Below are 19,486 nucleotides of genomic sequence, written 5' to 3'. Positions count from 1 at the left end.
AGTTTTGGGGACCCAAACCCACTATTTGAACAAAACTGCTGGGAAAATTGGAAGACAGTATGGGAGAGATTAAGTTTGGATCAACATCTCACACCCTACACCAAGATAAACTCAGAATGGGTGAATGACTTGAACATGAAGAAGGAAATGATAAGTAAATTAGGCAAACACAGAATAGTATACATGGCAGGCCTTTGGGAAAGGAAAGAGTTAGAAAAGCAAGAGTTAGAAAAAAATCACAAAATGTAAAATCAATAATTTTGATTACATCAAATTAAAAAGTTTTTGCACAAACAAAACCAATGTCACCACAATTCACAGGAAAATAACAAATTGGGAAAAAATCTTCATGACAAAAACCTCTGACAAAGGTCTAATTACTCAAGTTTACAAAGAGCTAAATCAATTGTACAAAAAATCAAGCCATTCTCCAATTGATAACTGGGCAAGGGACATGAATAGGCAGTTTTCATATAAAGAAATCAAAACTATTAATCAGTACATGAAAAAGTATCTAAATCTCTTATAATCAATCAGTGAGATGCAAATCAAAACAACTCTGAGGTATCACCTCACATCTAGCAGAATGGCTAACATGATAGCAAAGGAAAGTAATGAATGCTGGAGGGAATGTAGCAAAGTTGGGACATTAATTCACTGCAAGTGGAGTTGTGAATTGATCCAACCATTCTGACGGGCAATTTGGAACTATGCCCAAAGGGCGCTAAAAGTCTGTCTGCCTTTTGATCCAGCCATAGTACTGCTGGGTTTGTACCCCAAAGAGATCATAAGGAAGAAGACTTGTACAAGAACATTCATAGCTGCGCTCTTTGTGGTGGCCAAAAATTGGAAAAGGAGGGGATGCCCTTTGATTGGGGAATGGCTGAACACAATGTGGTATCTGTTGGTGATGGAATACTATTGTGCTCAAAGGAATAATAAAGTGGAGGAATTCCATGGAGACTGGAACAACCTCCAGGAAGTGATGCAGAGGGAGAGGAGCAGAACCAGGAGAACATTGTACACAGAGACTGATACACTGTGGTACAGTCGAATGTAATGGACATCTTCATTAGTGGCAAAGCAGTGATCCTGAACGACTAGTAGGAACCTACAAGAAAAGTCACTACCCACATCCAGAGGAAACACAGTAGGAGTAGAAACACGGAAGAAAAACAACTGCTTGCTTAAATAGGTTCAGGGGATATCATTGGGGATGTAGACTCTAAATGAACATCCTAGTGCAGACATCAACAACATGGAAATGGGTTCTGATCAAGGTCACATGTAATACCCCGTGGAATTGTGCATTGGTTACAGGAAGGGCCGGAGGAGGGAGGAATAGAATATGATTTTTGTAACCAAGGAATAATGTTTGGAATTGACCAAATAGAAAGGAAATATTCATTTTGTTACTGTCTCGATATATAAACCCCTGCACACAGTCTCCCGTCCATTTCAACATGACTTTTAAATTAATTAATTTATCTTTTTATTTTTAAGCTGGGTTTTGGAGTCTTGCATTCTTGCAATGGGTACCTGTCCTGAACCTGGGTTTTTTTACCCCAAAGCTCTCCCACCACAGTATTATCTATGAAGTCATGCAAGGAGTTGAGATTATGATTGTTATTATGAAATTATGATTGCTTTCTTTAAGCAAATTGTATATCAGTTTTCGGGGGCATAAAAAGTCTTTTTAAATCCAGTGTTTTGGATAAATTGTGCCTTTTCTACCATAACCCTGAATTAAAACACCAAAGTAACCGGTATAATAACTAGGAAATGCTCAACCCCAGAACATTACAGTTTGTTAAAGTACCAAAATTTTGCAAATTTTGTTCTTACAAAATTGAGGTTCTTCACAATTTCTATATACAGTAGAGGACAAAAGAACTAAGGGCACGGAAGGAAGAGGTTGCTCCCAAGGAAGTGCTAATGACTAGAAGATGACTAGGGTCCCAGGAGTGGAGCTCTAGAAGATTCAGTCTTCAAGAGAATTTGGTTCCCCTTTGACATGATAATTTGTATGAAAATTCATTTTGCAAGGTGTTCACTATGAGTAAAACTCAAGAAAAAAGGTTCTCACTTTAGTAAACATAGTTGGATCTTACTATCATGAAAATATATATTGCATGCCACTCTCAACTTTTCCCCAAAGCAATGAAGATTTGAGTTTCATGGTAATAGTTCGTTCCTTCTTCTGATTCAAAAGAAAATGACCATTTTTTGAGTTGAAATGGTGGATTAAGCAGTGCCATTACTTACCTATCAAATAACAAAATTTACCAATTTGTTAGTGAATAGAAATTAAGGCAAAGTCAGTGAATGTCAGATGAATATTTTAAGGAAAGCAAATATAGTTTATAGTTGCAAATCAGTACAACTAGATTTACATCTTAGTCATTTCCCTCATCCTATTAAGCTTTTAAAATCCTAACATGAATATATATTTATATATGAACTAGGATTTTGGCTTGTGTAGAAAATGTTAACGATTACTTTGTATTTCATGAATTCAGTGTCTACATTCTGATATCTTCCTTGAACACATTTATGCCTAGTTACATCATTAATGAGTCATACTCCTTCAATCACACTCATCATACATTTAATTCAGTCTTCTAGATTACAATTTTCTTCATTGATAAACTTCACAGACATTACCTCTTCAATGAGCTCACTTGATATAATTGTTTTATTAGAAATTGCCTTGAGAATTAAAAGAATTGAGCTTCAAATTGTATATGTATTTAACATGAGAAAAATATACGATTTGTAGATGAACAACTTCTCTTTTTCTGCCCTTCAGTGCTGCTTATTTCTTGTATGTAGATGTAGACATACCATTTTTACGAGTGTAAAAGTGAGATTCATTTCTCAGGTGTATAAGTGACACCTGAACAGCTAGAGAAATTGAAAACCTTTCATTGGGAATGGACATTTTTTAGGCAGAAGTAGTGTGTGGAATGAGGAATAGCAGTGTATTATTCTCAATGCACTAGCTAGCATAGCAATTGGAACAATACTAGTCATTTCAGATCAATATTTCTGGATCTCCCAGTAGGAAACAGTGGAAGCTACGAGCCCTTCAGGGAGAGGTTGAAAGACCCGTCTCAGAGAGAAAGCCATAAAATATCTCTTGGCAGAAACAGCCATTCTTTTCCCCAGGGAGTTTCCCACAATTCATGATCCTAATTAGGGCTCTTTTCAAATGTGGCTAAACAAACCATCTCCCTTTCCTTAGTTGTTGGATCCTAATAGGCCTGTTAGGAGGCTCCATAAATAATTCAAAGGGGACCTGAGAAACCCAGATTAAGAGAGACAGACCCCAAAGAGAACCTGAAAGCCCAGTTAAACTGGAAAAATTCAGCCCAGACTCTTCCCCTTGAGAAAGTGCCTGCCTATGGGGCTGACACGAAAATGTGGCAAAGAATGTTTCTTCTTGAATGTTTCTGTACATCCTTGACTGGGACTCCACCTCGAATCGAATCGATCATTGAGGAATAGTCCCAGGATTCAGGAAGTGCTGGGAATCTTGGAGGCATAAGGAAGAGGGAGAACCATCAAGAAAAGGGAACACTCAGGTGGTGCTGAGTGAAGAAGAGCATTGTGTTCATTTCTTCGACTTTTGGAGTTCAACTGTCCATCGGGTCCAGTGCCGAGCTCGTGTCCCTCACCTGAGCATGCTGGCCCGTCCTGGGCAGGACAAACCATAAAGGTTGCATTCTGTCTCCATTTTTTCACAACTCCTTCCTTTCTGTTCATTTGCGTGACTGGGGATGGGGTGGGGTGGGCAGACTCCTGCTCCAAACACTAAGATACACTTAAAAACCTCTCTCTCTGTCTGTCTGTCTCTGTCTCTCTTTTTCTCTCTGTCTCTGTTTCTCTCTCTCTGTCTCTGTCTCTCTCTGTCTCTGCTCTGACTCTGTCTGTCTCTTTCTCTCTCTGTGTCTCTCTGTTCCTTTCTCTCTCTGTGTCTCTCTATCTCACTGTCTGTCTGTCTGTCTCTGCTCTGACACACACACTCTGTCTGTCTCTCTGTCTCTCTCTGGCTCTGTCTCTGTCTCTCTCTGTCTCTGTCTGTCTGTCTGTCTGTCTGTCTGTCTGTCTGTCTGTCTCTCCCCAATTGTCAGACTCCCCTTTCCTGCTCCAAGCACTAATATACACTTAAACCCCCCCCCCCCACTCTCACTCTCGCTCTCGCTCTTGCTCTCGCTTTCGCTCTCTCTCTCCCAACTTCCACCGTAGGAAGAGTTTATACAGCTCATATCTTGCTACTGATAGAGAGTGTATGTAATATAGCAAAAAAAACTTGATAGTTTTCCCTTTTTGCTCCGAGAGCACGAGAAGTTCATCTATGCCCTCTGCTTCTCTGTTTTAACACCATTCAAATGGGTACAATCATAATGCTCACCCTTACTTTCTCACTAGGTATTGGGCAAAATTGCTTTGTAAAAAAAATCAGTCAGATTATTTTATTATTACAAGCTGGGTCATTAAGATTGCAAATGGCCAGACTGCAGGAAGCTGGCAAGATGAGGTGTTAGAAACTGAATTAGAAAATACTTTCTCTTCTATAGAAATTCAACTGACCAGATCCAGAGGTTATAAAGTTTTCCTTTGGGTCATTTTGGAGGAGAGCATGTTTGCCATTGTGTGGGAGGAGATTAAATGTGTCATTCTCAGAGTACCATTTGCCATATAACCCTATTATTTTAGGACCCTAGCAAGAGTTAGTAACCCCCCCCCCCCCCCCGAACAGACTGTCCCTACCCCATTTCTAACACAAAGATCCTTTTGGTCCCTTCAGCCTGAGGGGGGCAGAATAACCAGTCTTCCTCAAAAGAGTTTTAAGACTTGTTAGTTTTTCCTTTAAGTTTGTATCCTAATAATTTAAAGAACCCAAACAGTTAGAGATCAGAACTTCCCCCTGAAAACTCTCATTAAGCTGAAAACTTTCCCTCTTCCTTCCTTTCCTCTAAACAACCCTTTTTTAGAAAGCCCCCACTTTTTTTGCCTCATTTAAATTCCAAAGGTGTTTTGAATACCAAAAGTCTTGGGTGATGTAGACCCCAAAAGAAGGAACAAAAAGAAAAACAAAAGCACTTTCCCCAGGAGAATTTACAGCTTAAGCAGATCCTTTATCTTTCTTAGTACCCAAAGAGTCAAAGGATGTCCATGTTCTCTTGTTGCATATGTATGCATGCTAGCATGTGATTATTATTAAAATGTGATTGTTTTTCAATCTGTAAGTCAGAGTTCCAAGGACCCAGATTACCACACAAAGGGAAAGGGAGGGAACATAAGAAGGAAAGTGTGTAATTGTGACTCCTATAAATTGATGATCTACAGCCTTATACTTGTGCATTTCTTGAGCTCCCTAGCTTGAGGGGTATTCCCTCTGCTTTAGATTAAAAGCAATAAAGCTGCTCTCTTTGCATCTTTTCCTCTGGCTCCACATTTATAGTCTCCTTCTGGTGTGGAGTCCATCTCTGTCCCAGACACCATTATGTATTGAAAATCTAGGGATATATGCATTACTATTCAAATCTGCTTCTTTGTTCCCTTGTTCTCCTAACCCCCTTGGTTTTTTTTTTTCATCCTTAATATCTGTGGAGAGAAACTCTTATAAATATTTTAAAATTTCGTAACATTTCAAATGTATACATTTCCAAAGCTTGGATAAGTAATTCACAGTTTCAGAATGGTACGAGGAATCTATTCTTGGTGTTTTATCATTCTACCTTCATATATTCATATATAAGACCAGTTTATCTCTCTGTGTGTGTATATGTGTGTGCACTATACTCACAGGAGATCCTTAAGTATATTATTTATTTTTCACTAGTAGAGAATCAGAAATAACGTAGCTAAATATAGTACATTAAAATTTTTTTGAAATTTCATTATTCCATCAAATATATTTAGAATGATATGTAAAATTAAAACTTGTTATTATAGTCTACATGAATAAATTTTTAGATAAAGCAGGTGTTAATAATAGAAAAGATCTTCAGGTTGTTTTTAAAGTTTCAAGATCATGAAACTCCAAGAATAAAAATTAAGTAAAAATAAATCAATATTCTATTACTTAAAAGCATAAAATGCAAATAGAAAAATGAGCATTTCAATTTTAAAATCTATCCTTCATTAGATTTATAATTACATATTTATTTAAGTTTGTCAGTCCTACCATTTTTGTCCAAGGCAGGTCTGCCCAAAGTAAATCCAATATCAGAAGCCCGTTCTGGACTACTGGTTTTGACTTCAGGGAAGAGTTCATTAGCTTTAGTCTTCACATACTGAAGAACTAATTCTTGATGACTATGTAGGAAATAAAATATAAAGATAAGCGATCTATAGCAACCAAGATAAAACTTATATGCACCAAGTCTTAAATATCCAGACCAGATTATCGACAAAATTGCTTTGATAAACTTTGTAGGACATAACTAAACATTCAATATAGATTTCTTAGACCTAAGTGACAATGTTATAATCTAATCTCTCTCTCTCTCTCTCTCTCTGTCTCTGTCTCTCTCTCTCTCTCTCCCCCTCCCTCCCTCTCTCCCTCCCTCTCTCTCTTCTCCCCTTCCCTCTCTCTCCTTCCCTCCTTCGCTCTCCCTCCCTCCCTCTCCCTCTTTCTCGCTTCTCTTCTCTCTCCCTCCCTCCCTCTCTCTCTCCTTCCCTCCATCTCTCTCCCTCCCGCCCCCTCCCTCTCTCTCTCCCCCCACTGTCCCTCTTTCTCCTTCTCTCTCTCTCTCCTCTCTCCCTCCTCTTTCTCCATCCCTCCCTCTCTCCCTCTCTGTCTGTTTCTCTGTCTCAAAATAGATTAAGTAACTGAATCCAAGTAAAGATGGGAATTGTCCATAGACACGCATATAGTGAGGTGCATGATTTCCCCAAGAGCCTGGTCCTCTGACTCCAAATGCAACACTCCCCAGTAGCAAACTGCCTGCCTAGAAATTCTTATGTTTCCTATTGGTATTCACAATTTATCTCTTAGTTACCAATCATATGATGGCATATGAGACATCATGTAATCCTTCTCCCAACCTAACCTGACATTAAACAGTACAACTTTTGTGAAGATGAAATAACAAAATGTATGTAAAGTATTGGAAAACCTTAAAGAGCTATGAAAATGGCAGCTGTCATCAGCATTTCTGAAAATGATCTCAGATTCCCTAAATCTACCCTTCCCCCTCTCTCTTGCCATTTATAACCTGTTATGAACTTGGATAATCTGACTTTGCCATTTGCCCAGTTTGTTAGCATCCCTTAGTCTGCTTACCAGACTGTAACAATATTAGGCAACTATGAAAGCCCCACTCAGTTTTGGTTGTGTAGAGGGAAAATGATCTAAATGCCTCTGTTCTCACCCAGACACCAACTGACGCCACCACTCACTCCAGGCACTGACTCTTCAGTCACAGATTGGTGCAGAAGGCCAAACTGACTGAGCAGGCTGGCTGACATGATGCCATAGAATCTTGCATCGTCTGTCAGTGAGCCAGGAGCCTTCATTGGCCAATAACTGGAGGGATCTCCTCTCTGTTACTTACAAAAACACCTTAGGGCCCCAAGGGACATCTGAAGGGCCATTTCAAGTTTTGAGCGCAAGATGGAAGGTGCTGAGGAAAAACAGCTGATGGCCCAAGATTGCAGAGAGAAAGTTGAGGCACAAGTAAGAGATCTGCAATGATGTGCTGTGTCTAATGGGAAAGTTCTTCATTCCTAATCCTTCACAAGCAGAAAGCATTCTATTGACAATGAAAGGAGACTATCCCTCTTACTCATCTGACTTTGCTTCTCATGATGACAAGGAAGGACTAGTGGATTAATCACCATAAACCTATCAAGAAGCATTTGAAACCAGAAAAAGGAGATGCAGTCAATGCATCCCATAGGATTGGGTCTCTGTTCCATTATGAGATCCTCAGCCAAAGATCCATAGTTGTCTCCTTTCATGTTCAACTTACTCTTGGGAAGTAATTGGAAGAAGAAATTGAGAAGTAAATTAGAAATTTATCTGCTGTTCACTTTTATTACTTTTGCTACATTCATTTTATTTCTATTTCAATGGATTAGGCAGGCTAAACACAAATACAGGAGTGGAGATTCAGTAAAAATGAATTGCTTGATATTCATGAAATCATTCTACATCCAGCACAACACAATGAACATCCCCCCAAATAAAAACCCCAACAAGTCATGGATTTAACTTGATGTAGTTGTTGATTCTGTGATTTTTTTTGGATATTTGCCTAACATGCAGGTGCCATAAAAATAATGAACAGGAAAGACATGAGATGATTGCTACCTTGGTTTAGTGCCTTATGACATTTTGAAGAACAATTCAAGCATAATTCTTAAGAAATGTGTATTAAATTGATATTAGTGGCTTAAAACTTTCATGAATGGAAAAATCAATGAAATTATGTAAAGATAGGATGATATTAGCACTTACCCTCTAACACTACTGATACGAACGTAGTCTCTAATTGTCCATCCGAAATCATCTTCGCAAGAGAGGTCAACATCATATTGAAGAATAAGTTGGACTAGGCTTGTTGGATTAAATTTATTACTAATGGCCATCATGAGAGCTGTTCTGGAATAACAAAGGAACAGTGTGCATTTAAGAATTTTAAAAAGTCAAATTGAATCAGATTTCCCTTGATGTTTCATGATGAATATATATATATATATCATTTCCTCATTTCCTTTACTGTTATAAGGTATGTGGATCACAAACATGTAGTGAGGCATGGAAAAACTTACTGCTCATGAGCAGCATTAATATTGGTAAATGAGACAAGAGATTGAGACAGAGACAGAGAGGGAGAGAGACAGACACACAGAGAGAGACAGACACAGAGAGAGACAGAGAGAGAGGGAGGGAGACAGACAGAAAGAGAGAGAGAGACAGAGAAGGAGAGAGACAGACACAGAGAGAGAGACAGACACAGAGAGAGACAGAGAGAAGGGGGGAGAGAGGGAGGGAGACAGACAGAGAGAGAGAGACAGAGATAGAGAGGGGGGAGGGAGAGAGAGACGGGGAGAAAGGGAGGGAGAGAGATAGACAGAGACAGAGAAAGAGAGAGAGGGAGAGAGAGAGATAGACAGAGAGAGACAGACAGACAGACAGAGAGGGAGGGAGAGAGACAGAGAGAGAGAGAAAGAGAGAGGGAAAGAGAGGGAGGGAGAGAGAGACAGAGAGAGAGGGGGGAGAGAGAATCAGAGATAGAGGGAGGGAGGGAGGGCAAGAGAGAGAGAGGGAGAGAGAGAGGGAGGGAGGGAGATAGAGGAGAGAGAGAGAGAGAGAGAGAGAGAGAGAGAGAGAGAGAGAGAGAGACAGACAGACAGACAGACAGACAGACAGAGAGACAGAGAGAGGGAGAAAGAGAGGGAGACAGACAGACAGACAGACAGAGTTTTTTGTACTTTGGGGGTTTTAGCAGGGATTAATAATTGGAGGCTTTTTAATAGACAAGAAGAGAGTGTGTTGGAGCCACTTCGGTGCAACAGTGAAGGCCTTTCAGTTTGGGACATGATACAGATTCCCTGCTTGGCTAGCCTTGAAAGGAAAGCAGAGGCTCTCTGAAAAGGATTCGATCAGTCATCAGTATTCTCGGCCATGCTCTCCACTGAATTGCTCTCCCCACGCCCCATCACCAGATGGAAGTGACCTTTGGCTGTCCAGAACAAGTTCTTGTACGTGTCACAAACATAAGTCTTTGAACACAAAGATAGACGGTGCTGTGGAAGGACAAACCTCAATAAAGATTTCTGAGCAGAGAGGGAGCACGAGTTGCTTTGAGGAGGGCTCATGGAGGCAGTTGGTGAAGATCTGAGATGGCGCAGGAGTTGCACCATTGGAAGGAACACTCACACTAACCTAAACAGGTGTCTTCTGGGGCTTTTTGCCCAAGGGAGCCTGGTGGCCATAGCAGTCAGATGGGGCGAAGTCCGGATGTCCCGAGACTACTTAGTAAAAACTGCTAAAACAGGTTACCTCTTCTAAAGGCGAATGAATGTAGGAATAGACTCATATAGTGAAATCACGGATATTTGTAAAGGTATTGCTTTTGAAGGACGGGGAAGCTCTTTCTAGCATGTGGAAATACCGACTGCTTAATCTTCTTCTCCATTACTAACAATCTATGGCCAAAAAATAAGAAAAAGCCCCAAAAGGAACCAGGGTAATTTTGAGTAGACAATAGATTATGAGTGACATTGAAATTTTAGGAATCATAAACTCCTGGTTTTCATGGTCGGCAATATTTTTACATCTATTAAAATAGGATTTTTAATAAGTTAATATTCAGAATCAAAGGCACAAAAGATACTACAAAAATCTCTGGAAATCTCGGCTCAATGAAAAGTCAATCTGTTATTCTTGAATATTTGTGTATCATTAGAGAGTGATCTTTTGTACTCTTGGAATCTTTCTTTCAAATGCCATTAAAAATTATTCTTAAAAATCTGTATAATTGGGCTTGACCTCTCCTGGATTTTTCTCTGTTGGTACTGAGTCAGTTCTAGCAACTCTTCCACTTGCCCTTGATTCACAGGGAACAGCAGATACTCAGCTGAGTGAATCTTCATGTTTTCACAACTGATATGAATGAAAATAGGTCAGTATAGACATGTTGGAAATTCTACTCCATTTCATTTCCACTCATTGACACTCTTCCCAATCCATAGACAAAAGCACTCGAGCTTAGGCTTCTCATCAAAGTTTCTAAGTCTTGTAAAAAAACTGGTCTTGATCGTCCATCTTTTTCCTGAATTTTTTGCCAGTTGTATGCCAAGCTTGAGGCAATCAGCTGCAATAGCTGTTCAGCATGGAGATCCTATTTTCCAGCTAATGCAATTCCTGGGCTCTTTTGGCCTTCTCTGAGGCAGTTGTTTTGTGTTAATTAAACTTCTGAGAAATTACATCTATCCACTGTCTATGATAGGGCTTTGGCATGGACTAGTGATCACTAGGGTGATGGATATGTCCATTTCCTATACTGAGGAGTATATAGTTTGTTTAAATCACAACAGGCTACAGATACTATGACCAAAGTCTGCGTTTATACTTTCTTCTCATTTGCCATTCATTTTGACATTTTCTCTGGTCAGTTCATGGTCTAAAAGAACACATCGAACTAATTTTGAAATTATTGCAAAATGGCAACCAGTCATTTTTGTCTGTTAAGATTAAGTCAGTTTTGTGTTTTTGGTGGGGATTTTTTTTGTGATATCAAAAAATGTGTCTCCCATGGAAATGTTAAAACCACACCAGATTCTGTATAACACATTACAACTACAGATACCATTTTGTTCAAAGAGAAAGTATCCACATTAAGCTGGATGTAAATAGTGAGGGATATGCTCACATACAGCGTGTGCCAATGCTATGTAGGATGTTCTGTACAGAGTCCAAATAGAGGATTGATTGTTTATGAGGGCACAGGTTCCCAAATGATCCTATTTTAGGGCACATTGAATTCATTGCATCAAGCCCTGGAACATGAAAAAGGCTCTTCAGAAATCTAAACGGAGGCAAAAGAGATTAGTCTTTGAATCCACTTGAGAAAGGAGATGAAATGCATGTATTTTCCAGATTTCATGCAATTCAATGTGTCAACCCCAATTATTTTATCCATGAATGGGCAGAAGAAGAACATTGAATTGAGCTCACAATTTTGGGGAAAGGAGATCCAACAGGATCTCAGTGATCCTACTGTTACAAAAGCTTATTTTGAACACATTGATGTCGAATTAAGCTATAGAGTCACAGTAATTTTTTTTTAACAGAACAACCAAAAACGAGATCTGAGAAGCATTTACATTTCTGATGGTCACAAAGGCCATGGGAAATGCATGATCAATATAAGTAGGCTCAGGCAAAAATGATTTTAATATAATACGTGATATGAAAGACATAATCAACAACATGTGTAACAGAAAAAGACATGAGCTCAATTTGTATTGAAAATAAAAGCCAGAGAATATGAGCGCTGTACTAGTATTCAAAAGGATACTCAGAAGGATCAGGGGAAGGCTTCAGTGTATTGCCAGGATCTTCTGTGAGGACTTTGTGGAAAAACAAAGAGAATAATCACAAAGGATGAAAAGGGATGGGAGGAATACAATACCATGGACAAATAAGGCAGATTGAAAATAGTGACCAAGAAATAGTGAATGGCATATTCACATGAACTGCTTTTCTAATTTGGCAGTCAAAGAAAATAGTTTTCCTTTTTTGTGAGAAATATTATTTGACATTTTCATCCTTTCACAATAACTGTAAATTTTGTTATTTCTGAAGTATTTCATGATGTAAGTTGTTCTTCTTCCTGTAGACACTTTTTTTAATCGCAACCTTTGATTACAGTACCTTTTAGAATTATCTTTGGCATTGACATTTGCTCCATTCTTTAAAAATAAATCGACCATGGCTTCATGATGGTTCTTAACGGCCAAGAGAAGTGGTGTGAGGCCAAGCTGCAAAATCGTATTAAAGATACTGTTAGAGGACGCAAGGATTGTCTGTACACTTGGATTCAGCTTAAGACATTGGGTGACTATCTAGTGAACTCGCTAAGGTCATGTCAAAGACGTAGGCTACACATGGAAATTTGGAGGGAGCGACCTGGGCGTCAATACTGCCTCTCAGGCACTTTCTGGGTGATTGTAAGCCAATCCCTTTGCTTCTCTGAGCCTTAGTTTCCTCTGAGGTGACAGGAGGGAAGGAGGTTAGATAGGCTCTGGGATTCCATCCAGCTAATAGCCTGTTGTCAGGAGACAGCAGTCAAGAATAGGGAAGAGCTGCTCCCATCCCATTTCATGGCTGGCTTCCTCCATTGCTATCTTTGTTTCATGATCAGTCAACCAACCCTGTTCCCTCAGAACCCTGCTGATTGGCTTTAAAGGTGACCTGTTCTCTTGGCCCCTTCCCCTTGAGTGGGGTCAGCCTGAAATGTAGGGAAAGCCTGGCCTCCAGGGGGTTAAGCCTGGAAGAAAGGTCTTCTCCTGGCTTTTTTCATCTCCTCCCACGTCTCCTAAGGTGTACTACTTTAGCTTTTTTCTCTCTCAATTGTCAGTGACCAAGAGTGAAGCCTCTTCCTAAAACCCAGGATTTGTTCAGCAATTCTAGGAAAGGAAATGATGCAGTCTTGAAGACAAAGGGTGGGGGAAAGCCCCCTACACTTCAGGATTGGCTCTTGTGAAAATTCTGTCTGCATAGATTTTTTACTTGGTAGGAACACATTTTTAAGAGATTTTGCAAAAAATCATGGAATATGTAAAGGACCAATTAATATCCCAAGTAGAGACCTACATGGAGTAAAGCACTGTAGGCAAATATCCAATGGAAGTATGGAATTCTGAAGAGCAGACCTCCTACATCCGCCAAAGAACATTCAGCTGGCCCAAAAGGCATTGATGGTGCAGCCTGCCCCTGATATCCCTACACTGGAAGGGCAAAGCTGGGAAATCCCTAACCTTCTCAGGGCTCCAGGATACTCCCTAAGGCAGAGTTTCCTCACCCTTTGGGTGTCATGAACCCCTTTTCAGAGAAATGTTTTCCAAGAAGCCATTGCTTTGGAAACAGATATCAAGTAAGGGCTGTTTGTTCAAAGTTCATGATCAGGGTAGCCAGGTGGCCGAGTAGATAGGGAGCCAGACCTGGAGAAAAGAGATTCTGGGTTCCAATCTGCTGTCAGAGACTTCATAGCCGAGAGACCCTGAGCAAGTCACTTAGCCCCCATTGCCTAGCCCCTGCTGTTCTTCTGCCTTAGGACTAATAACCAATAGGTAGTTTCAGTTCTGAGAGAGAAAATCAGGGTTCAAAAGGGTGCCAAGTCTCTGCTCTACGAGGAGATCACCAAGCCACTGGGGTCCCCATCCCACCCAGCACAAAGAAAATGTCACAATTGCAGAGGGCAATCAGGGAGGACCCCAGAATGATTTTAAGTGGTTTTCCATAAAGAAACGCTTCCAAGAACATAGGAATTCTAAGACACGGGAAGCCAACACGACTTGATTTCCATCTTAGCTGGTAAAACACTTTAGGGTTCAGAAAGAGGGCTTTTACCTTATCCCTTGCCTCCATATTGGCTTTGCTTTCTAGCAGCCTCTCTACTATTCTTAGATTCCCTCCAGCTGCGGCATAATGGAGGGCCGAGCTGCTGCTCTCATCCACCATATTGGGGTCTGCCCCATGGAGGAGCAGGATGCTCACACACTCCTCCTGCTGGCACTGTACAGCCTGTCAGGAGAAGAGCCAGAAGAAGAGGTCAGCCCAGAGGGAGGCGCCTCCCCATCCCTGCAGGACCTCGAGACCAGAAAAGCTGAGCACTGACCTTCATTAGAGGAGTGCGGTGGTTGCTGTCGCAAACATCCAGTTTGCAGTGTCTCTCTACTAAGAAAGACACAACATCTGGATACCCAGCGGCACAGGCCAGGTGCAGAGCTGTCCTATGGAGGAGAAAGAAATAGGTGTTGGTTCTACCCTCAAGGCATGAGGAAGCTTAGGCCTCCCCTTGATATCTGTGCCAAAACCCCCCCACCAGGCCCCTGCGGGCACCTCAGCAAACACACAGATGCTTTCCCTCGTAGTGCTCATAGGATGGACTGAGGAGCTGGGCACAAGGTCAGGGAGACTCAGCTTTCACTGCCTCTTGGCATGGGAGGTCTAAGAAGCCGCCTAGTAAAGGGGTTTCTCATCCTCCCTTGGAATTCCTCCATGAGAGCTCTGTGAGCCCTAACTGGGTGATCTCAAGAAGCTAGAAGAGGAAGAGAGGTTTCCCTTCTCCATCCTCCCAGCTGTAAGGCTGTGGGCTTGCATATAGCCACAGAAGGAAGGAACCAGCATTTATTAAGTGTCTAACATGTGCCAGTGGGCACTGTGACAACCACTTTGCAAATACTCCCTCCTTTGATCCTTGAAATTACCCTGGGAGGTAGGTTCTATCTTACCCTCATTTTCTAGTTAAGGAAACTTAGTTAGTTTGCATTTTGTAATTTTTTCTCATTTTTGCTTGGCCTTAAATCTTTCCTTTCCCAGAGATCAGATAAGTATATTATTCTGTGTTTACCTAATTTACTTATTGTTTCTTAATTTATGTTCAAGTCATTCACCTATTCTGAGTTTATCTTGGTATAGGGTGCGAGATGTTGATCTAAACCTAATCTCTCCCATACTGTTTTCTAATTTTCCCAGAAGTTTTTCTCAAATAGTGAACTTTTGTCCCCAAAGCTGGGATTTGGGGGTTTCTTGTAGACTCCGGAGGTCACTTAACCCAAGTCTATTCCAGTAATCTTCCCTTCTGTCTCTTAACCTTCAATTTCTTTTTCTTCTCTAATGGCTACGCCTAGTGTTTCTAGTACAATTTTAGATAATCGAGGTGATAATTGGGCATCCTTGTTTCCCTCCTGATTTCATGGGGAATGCTTCTAATTTATCCCCATTGCAGATGATGTTGGCTGATGGTTTTAGATACATATTGTTTATTATTTTTAGAAAAGGTCCATCTATTCCTTTGCTTTCTAGTGTTTTCACAATAGGAACGAGTGTTGTGTTTTGTCAAAGGCTTTTTCCGGCATCTATTGAGATAATCATGTGATTTTTGTTGGTTTGTGCTTGTTGATCACCATATCAATTATGTGAATGGTTTTCCTAATATTGAACCATCCTAGATTCCTTGTAAATATAAATCCTACCTGATCATAATGAATAACCCTTGTGATCTCTTGCTGCAGTCTTTTTGCTAGTATTTTATTTAAGATTTTTGCATCTATGTTCATTAAGGAGATTGGTCTATAGTTTTCTTTCTCCAGTTTTGATCAACCTGTCTTTGTAATCAGTACTCTATTTGTGTCATCAAAAGGAATTTGGCAGAACTCCTTCTTTGCTTGTTATGTCAAATGGTTTGTAGAGTGTTGGGATTAGTTGTTCTTTGAATGTTTGATAGAATTCACTTGTGAATCCATCAGGCCCGGAGACTGTCTCATAATCTTTCTTCCTCAAAGCAGCATGCCTAGCTCTTCAACATATATACATTCTTCCTCGAATGCTTTCACTTCACATTTCCTCAGCTTCTGGATTTCACATGCTTTACTTCTGTATTAACTAACCCTAAATTCTTCACCTTAACTCAAGCCACATGCAAAGATGGGTTAGACCTTTCATCTCTTACCCATTCACTACTGCTCTGCTTATGAACTTTCAAGTTCCCTTACCTGATCACAATCCATTGTCACTCCAACTCTTCCTCTGCCTAAAAACCCTACCCTCTGTTTCTCATCCACACCATGACCATTCTAATCCCAGGCTGTGTGCTCCTGCACTGGCTACACTCTTCTTTTTTCCCCATCTTGACTCCTTGGTGTATAATTCAACATGCTTGTTCAACTCTACACAGTCTTCTTTTTCTTGAGTCTCCTGTCCCCTTATCATATTGCCTATTGCATCCTGCCAGCCTGACCCCTGGATTCCTCCCACCATCTGCTCTCTTTGGTCCCTATCCCCAAGCTGCTAAATGAAGGTGGAGAAAATCAAGCAACTGTGCTGCCTGGGACTACTAAAAAATTATGTTACCTAACCTCAACTGAGTTTCTCACAGCCAGGAGGTAATCCTTTTATATCTACCTGATAATTTATTAACGCACTATACTACTTAACACAGTAGCTCTTCCAAACCTTTTCATTCCTGTTCTAAGCTCCCATGATTCATCTGGCACCTTCTCAGATGAAAATCTTGCTTCATATGTAGCTGAAAAAAAAAGAGACTCTTTCCAGACACCTCCATCCCTGCCTTATGTAATCCAAATATCTTCTGCTACTCTCTCCTTCACCCATCTCCCATGAAGAAGTAGTCCCTCCTTGCCAAGGAAAAGCCTTTCCATATAAAAGTGCTGCCATTCCAGCTTATCTCCTCCCACAGTTAGCACCCTCTATCTTCCCTGTTCTCCTTCATCTTGAATCTCTCTCTGCCTACTGGCTACCTCTCCACTCGCATATAAACATCTTCTCCCCCTGTTCCCCCAAATCTTCACTTCATCTATCCCTCCCCACTCTCATCCCACATTTCTCCTGCCCTTTGTGCCATGAGGCCATGAGAGATCCCATGACAATAAATGCCCCTCCTGACATTTTCTTCTTACCTCTAAATTCTGACTCCTCAGCTTTCTAGAGTTACTAACGATTTCTGAATTGAGAAATAAACCAATGCTTTTTCTCAATCCTCAGGTGGCTAGAACTTTCTGAAACCTTTGACAGTGTTCCTCTCTTCTCCTTGGTACTCCCTTCTCTCTAGGTTTGGGGACACAACAGTCTTCTGGTTTTCCTCGACCCCATCTGATCCTCTCCTCCAGCTCCCTTGCTGATTACATCTCCATGTAGAGTGAGACATTTGTGTGTTATTATCAAGGTTATCATTATTAATGTATCCAAAATGATAATGCCTAGAACCCCAGTACAATTAGTCTCTCTTCAACCTATCCAGAATACAAGGGTCTCTTAAATGCCTGAGTGAGACTGAAACAAATGATGCCTTTACTATACCATACAAAGCATCTTGGGGATTCTGGGATGTGTCCTTTCAGTTGATACCGAGTTGTTAATAAGTTTGTGCCTTCTCCCAGTTTCTGTAAACCTTAGCCCATATGCCACTTATCTATCTGCATTCTGAGTGACTATGCAGATTAGAACCTCAAACCAACCCCTGACCAGAGTGTTCCAATGGAATCTGTGTGGTTATACAAATTAGAACCTCTAACTGACAAGAGGGTCTAACTGAATCTGAGAGTTGGAGGGGGTTCCAACAGAGTATGGAGCAGGCCAGGGATGTGAGAGGGGCTTTTCACCAGGTTTTTCTCGCTCAATAAACAACTGTATTGTGATCGTTGGCTTCCCAGTCTCTTAAAGAGTGACTAGACCAGCACTGCACACACTCCCAATTCCACTGACTTTCTAGAATAAAAGGACCATCCCTCCAGCCCCTTTACCCTATTTCCTTTCTCTGTACAGGCGGTTATTCAGGTGCCTAGCACATCAAGTAAGTACTTAATCAGAGCAGTAATTACTTTCCTGCCTTAACTTACTTTCCTGCCTTACACTTCCTATCGGGGCAGTATGGAGTGGTCTTTGCTTCCATGTTGCTGTGGAGAAGGAGTAAGTGGTCCCCTGGCTGAAAGGACTGCTTTTCTCATTCGTTCAGAATGGGTAGAAAGGAGGGTGACGTGACACCAGCTTTGGCCACCTGCTATCCAATCTCTAGGAGGGAAAGCGTGACCCCAAGGCTGGCCTGAGCCTTGGCGCTGACCCAGGTGCTCAGAAAAGAGGTTTCCCAGGATTCACAGGGGAGGTTCTTCCCGTGGGCCTCCCCCACCCTCTTCTTCTTACCTGTTGAGATCGTCCACTTTATTAATGTCTTTTCCTTTGGCTAACAAGAGCCATTGTATTTTTCTACAGTCTCCGGATAAGGCGGCTCTATGTAGCTTCCCGAGGAATTTTTTTCGTATCCTGTATCCGTCTTTGGCTGTTGCCCCATTAATTCCCACGTCCCTCCGCGGGGAAGTAGGGCTACAGGTCTCCGGCGGCTCTGTTCGTGTCCCGAAGAGACGCATCCCTCCGGCGGCCAGACACTTAAGCCGTGATGGCCCAGCAGTGGAAACCTTTTAAAGGCGGGAGACAATTGCTGCCCTGGCAACGCTAGCAAAGGAATGGAACTACGCATGCCTATGTCAGACCCGGTCCGAGCTCCTGGGGCCAATGAAGAGGTGGAGCACAAGTGCACCCCTGTGAGCTCCAGGCGGATTGGTTCCAAACCAGAGGGGCTGTTTCCCTGGTTTGGTTCTTTAGAGCCTCTCCCTGAAATGGGACTCAGAGGGGAGGCCTGGGGCTGGCCAGAGATGGGACCGCGCCTGGAGGAAGGGGATGACCGGCTCAGGCATTTACTTTTGTGAGCCCGGGCACAGAACTTCCTCTCCCAGCCTCAGTTTTTCCTCCTGTACTATGAGCAGGTTGGACTAGATCATCAACCTCTTCCTGCCTTTCATAACCCCGAGAGGGCAAAGGCAGCCCCAGTGAAAACTAGCCCCCACCCACCCACCCCAGGCCCCTCAGGGAGGCCCTGGGACTATCTCCTCCCCGTTATTGGCTCTGCTGAGAGATCTCGTCCCAGGGAAGGAGAGCCAGCCTCTCAGCCAGCAAGAGCTGCCTTCTCCTGTGCTCTGCAGACATCCTAATGCTCTGAGGAAGCAGCCAGCTTTCAGCACTTACTACGTCCCGGGAATTCTGCTAGACGGAAGAGCACCTGCTCTCAAGGAGTCTCGCCTTCCCTCTGCAGACACACTAAGCGCAGATAGATAAATGATGAGTAAATAAATGGTTGTTCTGAGGTGGGTCCTGGCAGGGACGGCGAGAGCAGGGGAACGTTTCAAGGAAGAGAGTGATTGGGCGGAGTTGGAGGAACGCAGTGTCCCA

General features: G+C 41.8%; 1 protein-coding gene across 2 annotated transcripts in view; it reads right to left on the bottom strand.

Annotated features, from left to right (window-relative positions):
• LOC100032444 (titin homolog) overlaps positions 1 to 18,695 on the bottom strand; it is a 281,885-nt gene extending 263,190 nt beyond the window's left edge. The window contains exons 1-6 of one of the 2 annotated variants that reach the window (XM_056797347.1): positions 18,404 to 18,695; positions 14,361 to 14,475; positions 14,093 to 14,266; positions 12,395 to 12,501; positions 8,471 to 8,614; positions 6,194 to 6,324 (exon numbers count right to left, since the gene is read on the bottom strand). In XM_056797347.1, coding sequence (XP_056653325.1) covers positions 6,194 to 6,324; positions 8,471 to 8,614; positions 12,395 to 12,501; positions 14,093 to 14,266; positions 14,361 to 14,475; positions 18,404 to 18,627 — 895 coding nt within the window. In that variant the 5' untranslated portion in view covers positions 18,628 to 18,695. The remainder of the gene's footprint in view (positions 1 to 6,193; positions 6,325 to 8,470; positions 8,615 to 12,394; positions 12,502 to 14,092; positions 14,267 to 14,360; positions 14,476 to 18,403) is intronic. The other variant, XM_056797346.1, reaches the window with a different exon arrangement.
• Positions 18,696 to 19,486: the final 791 nt, after the last annotated feature.

The sequence above is a fragment of the Monodelphis domestica genome, chromosome 5, assembly GCF_027887165.1.
Source record: "Monodelphis domestica isolate mMonDom1 chromosome 5, mMonDom1.pri, whole genome shotgun sequence".
Classification (NCBI taxonomy): Eukaryota; Metazoa; Chordata; class Mammalia; order Didelphimorphia; family Didelphidae; genus Monodelphis; species Monodelphis domestica.
The sequence above is the reverse complement of the archived record's forward strand: the minus strand, read 5'-3'. Positions and strand labels throughout refer to the sequence as shown.